General features: G+C 46.4%; 1 protein-coding gene across 2 annotated transcripts in view; it reads left to right on the top strand.

The window, feature by feature from the left end:
- Nucleotides 1-1,617: 1,617 nt before the first annotated feature.
- The window catches only part of LOC104163092 (discoidin domain-containing receptor 2-like), a 31,152-nt gene continuing 16,589 nt past the window's right edge, over nt 1,618-16,180 (top strand). For both annotated transcript variants that reach the window (XM_009701978.1, XM_009701979.1), the window contains exons 1-6: nt 1,618-1,768; nt 6,018-6,120; nt 8,433-8,661; nt 12,046-12,193; nt 12,403-12,508; nt 15,217-15,403. In XM_009701978.1, the coding sequence (XP_009700280.1) occupies nt 1,705-1,768; nt 6,018-6,120; nt 8,433-8,661; nt 12,046-12,193; nt 12,403-12,508; nt 15,217-15,403 (837 nt within the window). In that variant the 5' untranslated portion in view covers nt 1,618-1,704. The remainder of the gene's footprint in view (nt 1,769-6,017; nt 6,121-8,432; nt 8,662-12,045; nt 12,194-12,402; nt 12,509-15,216; nt 15,404-16,180) is intronic.

Raw genomic sequence — 16,180 nt, forward strand, 5'->3', positions numbered from 1 at the left:
ATCCAGGCTGCCTTTTCTCTCCAGTGCTTTGCTTTTGCACCCTCACTACCCGAGATGCCACAAAATCGCAGAACCTGGTTGTTGGCCTCCTCCCAGCCTCGGCCAGGGTGCTCACGTGGAGCACAAGAGGTGGCTGAAGCAGGAGGGGTCCTGGCAATCTTAAGGTCTTTTTTTGGTTTGCTTGCATTGTTGTGTGGCTGGGCACAGCACCGCTGGGCAGCATCCACCGGTCATTAGTCTCCCCTCCTGCATGCGTGTTTGGCTCTTTTCCCAAAAAAGCCCTTAGTTGTTTTTCAGGCTCAGAGCCATCTTTTGTGACGGAATCCAGCAGGGACAATGGCTAGTAGCAAATCCTTAGGAAGGAGAAGAAAAACAGGGCAAGCTTCAGTGATTCTAACCCTGATTTAGCTTCTGGGCGTCTAGCAATCTGCGGCTGGGGGATTTCCTGAGCCAAAGCTTTTACCTTTGGATTTAAGAAGCTGTGGTGTATCTTTCTGTTGTGAATATATCCAATTGTTTTGGTATCCACGGCAACTCACGGCTCTGACTTGTACAGTTTAATTATGTTGGGTGGAAAAAAAAATACAGCCTTTTGTTACAAATCTCTGAGCAAATGGCATCTGATGCTCTTGTGTGCATGTATGCACTGCCATAGTGATGGTCCCTTTTATATCCTCTCTTCCTTTACTAACAAATCCTAACATGCAATTTTGCCTTTTTGCTACCACTCTGAGGATTCTTGAGCAAACACCCTCTGGTCCTGGCAACTTTTCATTTACTGATTTATTTATTTATTTATTTATTTTCTGTTTTCTTTTTGCCGCACATTTCACTAAGACAGAGCCTCTAACCTGCGTTCTGTAAAGCTGTCTTTCAGGATGGGAACCTCCCGAGGCTCTTCGGCGTAAATGTGGACATAAAGAATTCACATAACTGCTAATATGACCTTGTGTTCCTTTAGGTGTTATCATGGCTTTCCGCTGAAATTGCCAGCATTGAAGCCCTTTGCTATTTTCCTTGTTTCCAAACAGGAAATTAAGTGTGCTCACATGGGTAAGCGTACATGCTCTTCTGGCAGCAATGCGGATGTGTAGGGAGAGATTATTTTCACGCTGTTTTAGGCATTTATCTTCAGGTTGTGTGACAAGTTCCAGAGTGCCCCCTTGGCTGTTTGGAGTAGACAGCTGGTGCAGATAGAGGTGTGCCTTGGGTGGGTAAGCCCCACTTGGGGAGCCTGGTTGGACTGTCCAGGTTCATTGTAGATGCGGTTTCAGTACTTGTTAATATAATAAGGAAAGTGAAGAATCGATGGGAAAGAGATTACTTTGCATTAGACTTGTTTAAGAGCAGTTGAGAGTGTGTCTGCACAGTAGTCATGGCAGCTGAGCTCCTAAAAGCTGGATGGCATTAGTAGCTTTAGAGATAGTATAGGTAGTCAGGCTGTCCTTAGTTCTTCGCTAAGGCTCTGATCAGGTGATGGGTCAGCGTAGGGCTGAGGTCAAGGCATTCTTGAAGGCATGGGAGATTGCCCAGCCCATCACAAGGCAACGACGATATAGCAAGTCTGCAGCACAGAGAAGTCCTGTCTTTAGGGGACTCTCTCATCTTCTCTCTTTGCTTTGTCTTTCAGAAATGTAGATGGCAGCTGCTGTCTTTGAAGGACTCGCACCCATCTGACGCTGCGCAGCACCTCCGATTGCTACCATGATCTTCTGCATGCTGCTGTTGGCCTCACTGCCTGAGCCATCTGGCACCGAAGTCAACCCTGGTAGGGAGCTGCCAGGCTGGGAGAGGACTCTGATCTCACACCTTTCATATGCTCGTTCTCAGCCTTTCTTTACCTCTCATGGTGAATGCATATGAATGTGATGAATGCACGTACATGTAATCACTAGTGTAGTTCCTGAAGGTCCTCCTCTGGACTGAGATGGCCAGATTTCCTTGGCAGTTGTGCTGGAGTGGGACACCTCTCCTGATGGGCCCAGGAGGGCTCAGGCACATGGATATATTCTTTTCCCTGCCCACCCAGAGTGTCTGTGCTCTTGGCAGGCCTGTCTTGAGCTCTGCTTATCCCTTCATCCCTTTGGCCATGTGGCCTGCAGAACAAACCTGGCTCTAGACTGGCTCAGGGATACTGTACTCACTCTGGAAAGCAAATTACCAGTTAGCAAAGCATAAGCTACAGCTCACCAGCCAGCAAGAGGGGTTCTGGAGAGAGAAGTGTGGAAGGAAAGGTAGAAAACTGTACCTGGCAGCAAGCTAGAGTGCAGACAGAGATATGAGCCTATGAGTCCCTGTGGAGGGCAGGACCTCTTACCTTACAGCATTTGACAAATTATAATCATGATGGAGATGAGTAAGATAATGGTCTGCAATATATTGCAAAAATGCCTGTAATGGGGTAGTTTGAGCTGGAGACAGTCTGTGAAATAAATGAGTCTAATCCTTTTCCAGCTTGGCTGAAGGGGTGGTGAGGCAGCAGTGCTACCTTGAGGGCCTTCGTTGTCTCTGCTGGATCTGGCTCTGTTTGTTTGGAGCCCATTGACTGTGTCTGACTCTGACTCTGCTCTGGCCTGTGGATCTTTGCAGAGGTTTAAGGCTGTGCTGCAAGCAGGCAGAAGTGAAGTGAGGCCTGTTGGGCAGCTCCGCAGGCATTCCAAAAAAAAAGCCGTGCCCTGCACTGTACACCCCCCATGCATCCAACTTTGAACTGGGGTTGCCGTCTGGTTATGATGGTTAAAACCTAGTGGAGGAAGAGGGGAAGATGGCAGCTAGAGGGTCAGTCACACGCGGATTCCTTTTGGTGGTGGTAAGTACAGAAGTTAGCGCATCCAAAGGTGCAGGAATAGCTCCCCCCCAGCCAGATCCTGGGAGGTGGGGTGGGCTCTGAGCACAGGGCTGTGGTCCCACCTTCCTGCAGTAATCTCTTCCACCAAGAAATAAGCATGTAGCTTTGCTCACACTTCTCGGTTCTGCCTGTGACTTCCTCAAGCAGCTTTGCTTTCTCAGCTCCCTCAGCTGCCCCTCTGCCCCAAGGGGCCATGCCCTGTGGTTCCCAGCCGGACTCCAGCACACCCATAGCCCAGCTGATGCTCCTCGGCTGTGATGCCCACAGGCTCCATTGCTCGTCTTGACCTCCTGATCTGCTCCAGGAGTGGTCTGAAGCACCTCCTGCATTGCCTTCTAAACCAAAGGGGCTGCTTTGTGGATGATTTCGGACCTATGTAGGAAGGATCCTGTGGAGGCCTTTTGCCTAGCGTTAGTCGTTTGACCTCACTAAAGTAGTGAGCTGTGACACTTTTCTGAGCCTCAGTCTATCCTGTCTGCATGGCAGGCAAGTGTGTCCTTGAGTGGAGTTCATAGTAGAGGGTCAGGGTTATGTGAGCAGGAGTCCTGGTGGCACCTAAACAGAAGCCAAGGATGGTTTTGCTCGAGAGGATGTGCTTTGTGGTGAGATCCTCATGCTGCTTGTTTTGCTGAGAGCCACAGCCACCCTTAGGGTGCATTCCTTGATGGCAGGGACACTCTGGCTTCCATCTGCCAGCCCTGGGTTTGTGAATGAATGAGTTTTGTTAAGGATTGCAATAAGTCCCAGTCCCCCAGAGTCCTTCCCATCTACGTAGCTCTCCGTTGGGCATTGCTGTAGGGTGTGCACTTGACCTTTAAATAAGGTGTGACCAGACAGCAGTCCCCCTGCAGAAACACACCACCACTGCCTGCTTTCAGATAACGACCCCACCCTTTTGGAAAATCTTCAGCTACTTACCCATAATTCAGCAACATACTAGCTTTCCAGCAGTAGATCAGATCGTACTGGTCTGTGATGCAACAGGTAAGAGTGAAGATAGTTGAGGCTGGTTTGGTTTGCTAACCTTAGTGTTCAGTATCAGAGCAGGTTAGAGCTCTCAGCTGGCTTTCAGCAGCCACAATCATCACGCTTGATCCCAGCCAGACACCAGTTGCCTCCCAGTGAATTCTTCTGTAAGCAGGCCTCTTGACAAACCTCAAGAGATAAGAATGAATATTCTGGGTGAGACCAGAGGCCCATCCAGCTTGGTGTCCTGACCCCGGCAGGGTCCCATCCCTGCTGGTTCTGGAAGAATGGGCAAGCACACCCCAGGTATGCTCTCAGCTTGCTGCAGCCTCCTGCCTAGGAGCTTTCTGAGCTAGTGCTTGTGCTGCTACCTGATCTTTTGATGCCTCCTGGTTCTGGTATTTTGAGAGACAGTGGGTAATTGTTCAGAATATAAATGATCTTTGTCATACTTCACTTCAGTAATCTCTTTTGTAATGATGAGACTGCTGATCTTTCCTTTTACATCATCTGTGTTGCCTTCTCAGCCTTTTGATGGGAGAAGGAAGGAGTAAGGACTCTATTCTGTATCTGACTGTCATCTCACCATGACTACAGACAGTGGTGTAATGGTGTTTTCTAGTTTGTTTTGGATGTATTCCCATAATTTGCTTTTTTCTATATTAAATAATCTGGTATCACCAGTAAACATTGTCACCTCACCACCAGTCCCCTTCACAAGATTGTGTGGGAATATACAGAACATCACACATTCATTGATACTGTGCCTGACAGCCGCTGCAGCCAAACCCTATTGAAAGAACCTCCGTTTGCAAACATTTCTACATTGAAATCTGTCAGGTAGTTATTCAGCCTGTGGGTTTTTTTATTCTCTATGTTGGTAACAAGGAGGGTGGCTTTCATGCCTCTGTCTTGTCTTGTAGCTTCTGAGCCTGGTGAACAGCTTGATCCAGGTTTGGTCCAAGGGTAGCAGTCCTGAGGTACAGAAATGAGGAAGATGCCCAAGACAGTGCCCTCGCTGAGGGAAAGGCAGGCAGAACTGCGGGTATGGCAGCGGAGCAGTGAGGATGCCAACCAGTATGCATGCCACGCTGGAGCGACTGGAGCCTGTGCTGGCACTTGCCTGGGTCACTGCAGACAGAGGAGGAGCTGGGGCAGTTGTGGGGGGGCTGCTGTGAGCTCAGAGGGCAAAGACCACAAATCTATAGGAAAATCCATGTCTTTTTTTTTTCCTGGACTTACCATTGACTATGTTTTTGTCTTTTAATTGTTTCATGATTTAATCCCATATAACTTTTTTTAATCTGCTGTTGCTGTCAGTCTGACAAAAACATATTGCTTGCCTGTTTTGAATACTGAGCCTTAATGAATACATTAAGATTTTGAGTTTCCTGAAACATCTCTAATATTCCAAGATGTGTTTAAAAACTCGTGTCAGGGGAGAGAGTTTGGCCAGCTTGGATTCGTAAGCTACATCTGCACCAGCTTTGGTGTATTGAGCTGTGTTGGGCTTGTAGAGCTCCGTGGCTTGTGCCAGTTGTGTCCATACTCCCTGGAGGCACCAAGTCTGAGTCTTCTCATGCTTGGAGAGAAGTGCTTGTTCCGCTTGAGGCTGGAGGCGGGGAACCCCCCAGCATGGGGTAGTGCGGATGGTCAAGAGCTTGTGCTCCAAGATGAGTTCTAACCTGCAGTGACACGACAGAGCAGAGGTTTCCGTAAGCTAGTCTAGTCATCTGTAATAAGCTGTTTAATTTCTCACTTGTTACTGGACTGTTGAAAATAGTAAGTGTTCCCATTTGAATGCAAGTCAAACATCCAGTTTATTCCAGAAGAAAACGAAAAATCTTTAACAAATGCTTCCTTTTTATGTCACAGCATTATTGATAAGTAATTTCTCATTGTAAAATAGGTCCATGCAACCAGTAACACTAGTATAGTTTTGGATTTCATGTTCTTAAAATGTTTGTGAAGTTTTTGCTTTGCCAGGACTCCGAATGATACTAACTGTGAGTGCATTTTATTACTTACAACTGCAATTTATGGTAATTATGAAGTATTTAATCCTTTTTATTTGCATTCTCAATTTTATCATTACCATGTTTATTCCCTAGGCATGATAGCCTTTTAATTAAACTTGTCTGGTGATTTAAAAAGAATTGGTACTGATAATTTTTTTTTTACTTGCTTGTGTTCCCATTTTCAGCTATATGCCGTTACCCTTTGGGTATGCATGAAGGGACAATACGAGATGAAGACATCACTGCTTCCAGCCAGTGGTACGATTCCACAGGACCCCAGTATGCACGGTAGGTTAATATCTGGCAAAAATATGTAATCCTTTTTTTTTTTTTTTTTTTTTCCCTAGATATCCAATGTGTGATTGAGGAAGAAGTTCCCTCACCCTTAAAGAAACCTGTTTGCTTAACTTGTTCACTGCTTCCATATTATGTCTAATTAGTGCATAGTGAAAGACCAAGAGGCAATGGTCATGGTCACAAACTATGATACAGGAAATTCTGATTCAATATTAAGAAAAAAAAAAAAATAAAATCCTTCCCCATGAGAATGAAGTGGTGGGGCAGGTACCCAGAGAGGCAGTGATGTTTCAGTGTTTGAAAATTTTCAGATGTTCAGGACTTGGCTGTACAAGGCCTTGAGTAACACACTGTAACTTTGAAGTTAGCTCTGCTGCGAGCAGGAGATTGGACTAGAGACTTCCAAAGGTTGCTTCCGACCTTCATCTTCCTATAGTTCCCTGAATAAATCTCTAATGGATTTGTGACTTACAGGTCAGCTGGGGACAGTGCCCTTGGGATGCTTGTAGAGTGCTTTAAACTAAATCATAGGAAATCATTTACGAGGAGGACCTTTTCAACAGCATCCTATTGAGGAAATGGGCTCTGTCCACTTTGACTCAAAAACCTGGAAACTGCAGAGTTAAGGAAGTGTTAAAAAGCAGCTAAAGGATTTTCTTTCAATGTCAAGCAGTACTACAGTCTTTATCATTAAGCTTGGCTTTTCTTTTTTTTTTTTGTCATTTAATTTCTTTCAAAGCTACTAACTGTTGATTCTCAAAATACTTACAAATATAAGTTTTCCTAGAGTTGTTTGTAATGATATCAAACATTCCTACAGTTTTGGTGCAGGTCAGATAGGAATTTCAGGTTAACCATGATACTTATGTTTTTATGATGAATTTGTGCAGTCCAAAATCATAACATTCTCCTAGTGCTTGATTATGTTGGTTTTCTTAGTCTGTGGTAGAGCAAAGATGCTAAGTGTTGTGTGTTTTAATGGAGTTCGAACAAGCCTATGGGTCTGGAAGCTGGGAGACTTACTTTATTCTCCAAGGTATGGCTTATCTCCAGTTCTGCAAATACTTCAGGCATCGCTTACCATCTCTTACCATCATCTCTTTGCCAGGACAGCTGGATGTCCACAGGGTGAGGACATGAAGGCACCCTCTAGCTGACATCATTTTGTTAGAGGTCATAGTTGTCCTGTGCAGATGTCTGTCCTTGTCATTTCACAGCCGCCCTTCCTGCCTTTCTTAACTTCTTTTACTTGCTACTTCACTGTAAGAAAGTCTTGCACAAACAGCTGACCAACCTGAGACAAAAATCTTCTCTAGCCTGTGCTTTGGCCTTCGGTGTCTCCTCCTGGGTGCTGCCTTCCTTGGTGCTGGGGGGTTGGCTCTCGCCGATCCCATCAGTTAAAAACGGGATAGCTGTCTGAAAGGCAAGAGCACACGAAAGACAAGACAAGACTTGCTGTTTGCTAACAGATGCCTGTTGCTAAAATCCTCACACGGTCTTTTTGTGTCTGGATAAATTTTTCACCTTTAAAACTCTCACCACCTTGTGGCTTTTCTCCACCTGCCACACTTCCCAGCCGAGCCTACAGAAGCCTAGGTAAGGCAGGCTTTCCTTCCGTGGCTCCACCTGCTGATTGCTACAGCACTCAGCTTGGCATGCAGCCTCCAAGGAGAAAAGCCTTCATCTTTGCAGCTGGTGCCACAGTCTTCAACTTTGAAGCAGAAACCTTCACATCGTACACTTAGCAGTGACCTGTGCAAGCGACTCTGATAAATGAAGGAAATGTGAAAGATGCGTTGAGATGACCCTGAATAATTTGTAGATGGGCAGAGCTTTTCTTTGTAAAATGTAATTTTAACATAGCTCCTCTTTGTGCTTGTTAGAGCTGTAGGAGGGGGGCAAGCAGAGGTTCAGGCCTTGCTGTATGGGGTTTAGGAGAAGTGCAGGTGCACTTTACCAGCAAGGTGCTAAAAAACATACAGTATGCAATTACCCACTGAGTAGTGTAGTTGTTTCCCATCAACACAAAAGTATGTGTCTGGGAAAGAAATTACTTCTAACAGTTAATGGAAGATATCTGAAACTGAGGGAGTTGTTCTGAACAGGGCAAAACTGGCTACAGGACTGTCTCAGTCAACCATCACCCCAAAGGGGAGAGGTATTTGATAGCCAGCTGTCAGGTCTCCCTTGATGATTTGGTTTCTTCCTTGCAATTCTCAAAGTTTCAAGGTGTTTCCTCAGTTACCGGGAAGGCTGGATCCTTGGAAATGACGTATTTTTAATGTGTGGTGTTTTCCCCTCAGGTTGCAAAGGGAAGAGGGAGATGGAGCATGGTGCCCAGCTGGCTTGTTGCAACCAGAAGATGTACAGTTCCTTCAAATTGACCTGCACAAGCTCTTTTTCATCACCTTGATTGGGACTCAGGGTCGGCATGCCCGTGCCACAGGCAAAGAATTTGCCCGTGCTTACCGAATTGACTATAGCCGCAATGGAGAGCGCTGGATCTCCTGGAAAGATCGTCAGGGCAGGAAGGTGAGTGTGGTAGGAACTGAATCGTGGAGCATGCAGCAGTCAAGCCATAGAGAACTAGACTGTAGAAGGCACGTCCTCTACCTACTGCCGAGTGCATTGTACTTTGTCCTGACTTTTCTTTGTCAGGCATTCGGCATCCTCTGCCTTAGTCCTGTGTTTGCTGTGATGTTGGACCGTTATTCCCCTGACCTGATCCCCCCAAATCCCAGCCATTGCCGTGACTGAAAACTGTGGTTCTTCGCTACCTTTCTGTCCGTGTTCAAAACATCATGCACGTGTCCCTCTACCAGCCAGACACTTGCTTCTAAATTGGAAGCTGCAAAGCAGATGCCTGCTTTGTGACTAAAAAAAGGGAGGGGGTGGCAGGGAATGGTGATAAGTTTCTGGATGTCTGATAGCAATGTTCAATGTAGGGAACAATGAGGAGGAAGGAGTTTAGAGGGTAGGAGATGTGCTGAACACGCACACTCAGGGAGGCCTCCTCGCTCACCACAGTTGTCTCCTGCTACCTCCAGACCTGAGCACACAGCTCAGCACTGGCTATTCTCTGGTCATGCTCATAAGCCTTTATTAAACTTCCCCTGGGAAGGAGTCCCCTTCTCTCATCTGCAGCTCGTCTGACCTGATCACCCTGCCTCAGGCTGGCTTGTGGAGTCTGAAGACCTAAGCCAGACTAGAAAGGTACTGGGTGTGGTGATGTTGTCTTGCACTGGGAGTGTGTTGGAAATCACAGTGGGCTCTGTATTGCAGTGTTAGGTAATAGCTTCTAGCTTGTTAATGAATTATTTGCTCACATGGACCTTTGATCGCCTATTGGGCCATTACCAGTATCTTGTCCATCCCTCACATTTTGGTGTGTGCTACAAATGCTGTGTTTGTGGGATGGGAGGGGAAGTTTAAACTCTGTGGGGCTAACTGTTCTTCATCGGTACTTTCTTCGGTAAAGTCTGTCTGCATCTTGAGTTATACCAGAATTCAACTGATTACACTGTCCACCAGCAGCTCCATGCCCCTTGTCTCCCACCCCAGTCCTGTGCAGAGCAGTATTCTCGGGCACTCAGGACTGTGTTAGGGTCAGGTGTTACAATTTTGTAGGGGTCAGTTTTTGCAAGATCTCCCTCTTATGCCATAATAAGGTAATAAGCGTGTATTCAGCTGTGTATGATGCTATAATTTGAGCCATCCTGTATTCTGTTCTGTATATGTGGAAGTCCAGATGTATTCGGTCGGTGTGTGTGCCTGTTCCCCATCGCATGAGACCCAAAAGTTTTCCCTCCTGGTATCCTTAGAGAAGATGCTTCTGCTCCTCTGCTCCTGGTGTTCTGGACATGCACAGTGGGGTGCAATTCCTGCCATTTCAGCTCCTCTGAAAAATGACTTTCCATAAAACGTATTTTTCAAAATGTGTCACCAGTAAGGGTCATATTCCATTAGCGAATCTGTGTTTCAGAGCGTGACTAGGTGAGCCCATCTTGGCATGTCTCTATCCAAGTGGATCACGCAAATGGTTTCAGCCAGAAAACCCAAACAAACCCCTTCACTGTGCTGCTAAGTTTCAGGTGTAGCACATGCTGCTCCTCACCAGGAAAGTCACCTCCAGCTTTAACTTGCTTAGGAAAGGCAAAGAGTCAATTTGATGTCCCCTTGTCTCTGACACCAGTTAAGGATGATCCTCTTCATTGGCACTAACCTTGCAGGGCACAGCACTGTTAAGTCCTGGTCCATCATCAGCTTCTGGTATCGGCCACCTACAACTGTTTCCCAGAAAAAAAAATGGAGCTGGGGCAAAGGTACTTTTTTCTGAGGGGGATGGCTGAAGCTTTCTTCTTCCTCTTGCTCTGTCCAGCAGTGTCCATCTAGGACTTTTTGGCTTGACATACCTGCCACCTCAGAGATTCCCTGGCAAAGGGTCAACTCCAGAGGATCTGTCCAACTTCCGTCATGAAGACGTGGGATATTCTGCCATATGCGATCTCCTCTTGGGTTTTATCTCCTATCAGAAAGGTCTTGTGGAGACAGCCTTTGGTGGCTTCCAGGTCTCCTGTCTTAGGCCATTTCATAGCTGAAAGGGTTAATCGCTGTCACTTGGTTCCTGAAGACAAGAATTACTTATGTGTCCCTACTTCACTGGAAGAAGTCATGGGGGTTTCTCCTAGGAAGAGAGATATTAAGAGGCTGTGGATTAAAAGCCTGTTGAGAAGCTGAAGAGGGTGAGGAAGCAAGCTTGCTTTTTGGCTTTCCTTCTGTTTTCTTTGGTCAGCTCCTGGGACTGTGCACCTTTGTAGAGCTGTCTGACCAGGTGCAGGAGACTGTTTCACAGCTATCCTGGTGCAGTCCAGTAGACCATCAGATGTGGCTTGCTCCTCAGGGTGATGGAGTCTTCTGAGGGGTTTCTTTTTGTGATACAATAAGGTCTTTCACTTCTCAATGGGCTTTCCTGCCACGCTCACTCTGGAGATCTTCCTTGCTGTCATGAAGAGGAAGCCACCTTTCTGCTCCCTTCTTGGCCTCCCTTGTCTCTTAAATTGCCTGTACATCAGCAGTTGCAATCTAGGTGGTCTTTTGCGTAACCTCAGTCTCCGATTCATCCTTCCCACCACCACCATCTTTAAACAGGAGCCCTCACACTTGTAATTCAGACTTTTGGTATCAAAAGTGTTCTTATTTTGTTTCCATAGGTCCAAATCGTTTTTTTTAAAAAAATAAATCTCTTAGGCACTTTGTGTCTGCTGGTGGATTGAGAGCTTCAGCTGTTTCTGCACACTGTGAAAATAAATAGCAGACTGTTCCCAGAACCGTAGTGAAACAGAGGGGAAGGGGAGGGTGAAAGTCCCTGCCATGTCAGACTGCACTTCAGCAGGATGGGCTGACTGTGGCAATGCCGAACACTTCAGTTCAAGACACCTGCTGTGCAGCTGCTTGCACCTTCATCCCTCAAACACCGCAGCACCTCTGGAATTTTGTTGACGTATAGAGAAAGGACATGAAGACCCTCCACCAGGTAACTAGTGAGGAGGGCAAGTGCTCAGTTACCTGTTGTTAGAATGTACATGGAGACTCACTTGAAGAAAGAGAGGTTGTGTAGTAGTAACTGGAGCTCTCTGCAACATATAGTCCACATGTACATTCATCTCCTACCTGCCTTTCTCCTCTCCCTCAGAGTACTGCCTGGTGTGGGTCTGCAGAGGACAGGAGGTGAAATGGCAGCACCCTTCACCCTGTAAGCCAGGTACCAGGTAGGAGGAGGGGAGCAGGAGCAGCTAACCCTCTGCAGATACTGCATGGGAAAGCTCCCCAGTCTCAAATGATAGGGTGTAAGTACACCACTGTACAAATGAACAGCACAATACGGAGAAGTTGCTGGTAAGGTTCTCTCTTCTCCAGGTGATCCAAGGCAACATTGATACTTACGATGTGGTCTTGAAAGATCTTCGGCCTCCCATCATTGCACGTTTTATCCGGGTGATTCCTGTGACGGAGATGCCAATGACTGTCTGTATGAGGGTGGAGCTCTATGGCTGTGTCTGGTATGGTAAGTAGCAATTTCCATGCCTGTCGCTGGAAAGTAGTCCTTACATGATGCTGACTGGGACTCACCTGCAGCCCCACGTATGCAGAGGGAATCCCAGACCCACAGATCTGCTTCTGTTGGTCCACATCATAAATAAAAGGATCATATGGTCAGAGATGATGGAAGGCTGCTGCTGCTGTGTTTCTGAGGTATATGGCCTTCTCTTTTAGATGGTTTGGCATCCTATAGCATCCCTGAAGGAGGGACAATAGCGGCTCCTGGCTTCCCCATCGTTTATCTGAATGACTCGACCTATGATGGCTACCAGGAGCGCAGGTGGGAGAAGTCGTCCTTTTCTCTCTCGGTCACTGTGCAAATTATCTCTTCTTTCCTACTTATCCTGTCACTAGTATCTTGTATCCCAAACGCTTCTTTGAGACCTCCAGAGCTGCAAGCTAGCCTACGAGTTCTCCAAAGCATCGTGCCTTCGTTACTCCAGGCCCTTTGATACATTGTAGTTGCTCTTTTAAAGGAGGGCATGGGCTTGGGATGCATCACATTCATTTCCCCCAGCTGACAAAGGCTGGCAGGAAAGAAATAATTTTTTCGTTAGTGGAAGTTGTTGCTTCTCTTTAAAGAGAAGAGCGTGACCTTATACAGCTAACTGCCGTCTTTGTTCATCGCTTCCATCTTTACATGATGTGATGACACAGTCCTGATGTGCCTGATTGCCTTAAAACCTCATTGCTCTTGATCTCTAATTGTGACCATATTCATTGCACCAATTTCTTTGGTTCAGGTATAGCCTTAAGCTGTCATTGATACTGTAGACCATAAGGTGCTGCTACTCTTCTGTTGCCCCAGATGGGAGTGGGAGAGCTGGCTGGACCTTCTAGCTGTGCAGTCCCAGCGTTCTTGGAGCGGATGAAGGTCCTTCCCATCTTCATTGCCTTTGTTGCTTCTGCAGTTTGATATCTGAAATGCATTCTCTAGCAGACTGCATCTTAAACTGTTGCAGGAGGTCTCCAGGGTAAACTGGGCATCCGAGAAAGTGCGCAACACCTGAACTCTAGGCCTGCAGTTGATACCTGTGAGCTTCTGGACAGATTTGAGATATTGTTTTTGAAAACAAAGCTCTGATGGACTTGAAACAACTTGGAAAACTGCATCACTCCCTGTGAGAAGCTCGAGGTCAGCAGAGGCACCACTGCCAATGTGGTATGAGAGGAAGGTGGCTGATTACTCACTGTAAAGATTTCTTGGGTATGATGCTTTTCCAATTTGGAGTCAAAAAGCCTAAAGTAACTGGATTTTGACAGCTCGTTACAAGGTCTGTTAATTTTTCACATCACTGAGATTAGTTAGGTAGGGTGGCATATTATTGACGTTTTGATGTCTCTCATTTACCCAATAGTTGACTCTCATGGAAGGAGAGTTCATTAAGAGTCTGTGTCTGAAATCTTAAATAACTAGCTGAACTTTCAGACATTTAGCGTGACCACTTTCTTTGCTATAAATACAGATTTGAGTGTGTTTCAGTGGCTTCAAACCTCAGACAAACTTGGGCATGGGTATCCTCTTGAGGCAGTGTATCCCTGCCTGTACAGGAATGTACCTAATAAGTGATCTGACAGTGTGTCTTCAGTGACCTGGTGTCATCCATTGACTTAAGGTGCTTTTATTATATGTCCTGTTTCAGTTGTCTTTAACTTTCTGAAAATTTTTACTGTTGCTTAAATTTTTTTTATGCTTAGAGGTGATTTTTTGTAATCTTATTTGTGTTCTATCCTACTGGAGGTTAAAATAACAGGGTGGGAAGTACATTCTTCTTGGTCATAGGATGTTGCACGATACTGGATAACAATGTCTTTAAATGTTAATATCTGATGCTTTCAAGCTGCTTTGATATAGTAGAGAAAAAACCCACAAAATGGTTTTTACGTGCAGAAAGATGTAGGTGTTGCACTTAGCTGTCCAGCACTAACTTAGGAAGCTGAGGCTGCTGAGGAGTGTCAGGGAGTTAGAGATGTAAGCACAAAACCCAACCTGCGAAGCAAGGACTCTTTCAAACTACTTAACCCCTCGGTCATGTACCTGACTGGCCTGGAAGCGGTAGTCTGCATCTTCCAGCTGTTAATCCTGGTTTGAAGTTCAAAAGCGTGCATACCTGTCCAAATTCTAGTGTCAGGAGGACTGACCTGGAATGGACTTGCAGAGCTTCAGTGTGTGTTGCAGCAGCTCAGCCCGGGTTACAAAACCTGCCTAGAGGCAGCTGAATAAAACGAGTCCAGGGAGCGAGTTCAGGCACTCGTACAGCTGAGCTGTTTGCGCTTCCCCTGCTGTAGGACAAGGGATGTGGCAGGGCTGGCTCCCAGAAGGCAGGTGGGTCAGGAGTGTACCACAGTGGGCATCTTCTACTGTGAGACAGTGCTGGAAGACTGTATAGTGGGCTCACATAGGAAATGGAAGGAGGCAGGGTCCTGGGCAAAGAGTCTGATCAGCCTTGGAAAAGGAGCCGATAATGCTCTCCTCTTGCACAAGGAGCAATGCCAGCAATGGTCCCAGTTAGAAGCGGCTGTGGCTGGGTGAGCTGCCCATGGTCTCACTGCTCTTTTCCTGCTTTTCTGTGCCTGCCTGCAAAACTTTCCCCACTGGTTCCCCCAGGACGGGATGGAGCAGTGTTCCTCCCGTGCAGCTCCGTGGTGAAATGCTGCAATTAAAGCTCTCTGGAGCATGTACAGTGTCATTTTGTGTAGTCTCAGTTTTCATTCTCAAGAGACTCTGCTCATAGCTTGGCTTTGCTGTCAGTGCTTGGTATTAATGTGAAAACTGCTGCCTTTTCCCAAGCAGGGAAATATTTTAAAAGCCCAGCCAGAACAAAAGAAAGGTGATGTTACATGAGAACAGGGAGCGAGTTCTTGTCCAGGATGGGTTGAGGGTAAATAAACTAATGTTTTTCTGGTACCAGCTGGAGGTCCCATGTGCTTTCACACTTGAGCTCTCCTGGCTGGTATTCTGCCTAACTGTTGGTTCTTTCTTGCTAGGCACTTGTACGGCGGTCTGGGCCAGCTGACGGACGGTGTGCTAGGACTGGATGATTTCACACAGAGCCACCAGTACCGTGTGTGGCCAGGCTATGACTATGTTGGCTGGAAGAACGAGAGCTTCAGCACAGGCTCTGTTGAAATGGAGTTCCAGTTTGACCGACCGCGAAACTTCACCTCCATGAAGGTAGTCATGTTGTCCCCCTCCAGCAGCCTGGGGCAGGGTTTGGGTCTGGGTGCTTCCAGGTTGCCCCTGTGGGTCCTCTTCCCAGAGCAGGAGGATACAAGGTGCCTGACAGCAGAGTCCGCTGTGGGCAGAATTTGAGCAGGAGATGTCCTGAGTTTACCAATGTAGAAAGGTAAAGCAGGGGAGCACTTGCCTCTCCAGAGCTTGGACACTCTTCTTTCAGTATTTGGCTTAAAGGAATAAAAAGCAGACACCTGAAGCAGTGGTTTGGCAGCTGAGATGTATTTAGGATGTAGGCTACTTACTGTGTAGGGGCTGTCTGACCCTTGAGGTGAAGGAATGTGGTTGTGCTTCCATTTTGACCAAAAATTTCTCTGGATGCCTCAATCTGTGCTTGTGCTGTGGGAAATTACTTAAACACACAGGAAAAGGATGAGCTGAACTTTCAGTCTGTAGTAAACAGCAGAATCTTTTGAAAAGGGTTCGTGGCTTTTCTTGTAGAGATTTTAAATGAAGGAGAACACACCACATCCTTAAGTAAATTGTTTTAGTGGTTACTTACCCTAGTTTTATTTTGTCTATTTTTAACTTGCAACCATTGGCTCTTAGCCTGCTTTTGCTGGCAAAAAATAAGAGTCCTGCCTTCTCAGAAATTTTTCTGCTTCTACACTGTGATTAAACCACTCTTTTAATCTTTGCTTCAGTAAACTAAGTTGGCTGAACTTCTCAGTGCGTTCCCTGTGAGATTCAGGGTCATTTTTGTAGCTATCTTCCGAT

This window comes from Cariama cristata, unplaced genomic scaffold (genome assembly GCF_000690535.1).
Source record: "Cariama cristata isolate BGI_N322 unplaced genomic scaffold, ASM69053v1 scaffold8326, whole genome shotgun sequence".
NCBI lineage: Eukaryota > Metazoa > Chordata > Aves > Cariamiformes > Cariamidae > Cariama > Cariama cristata.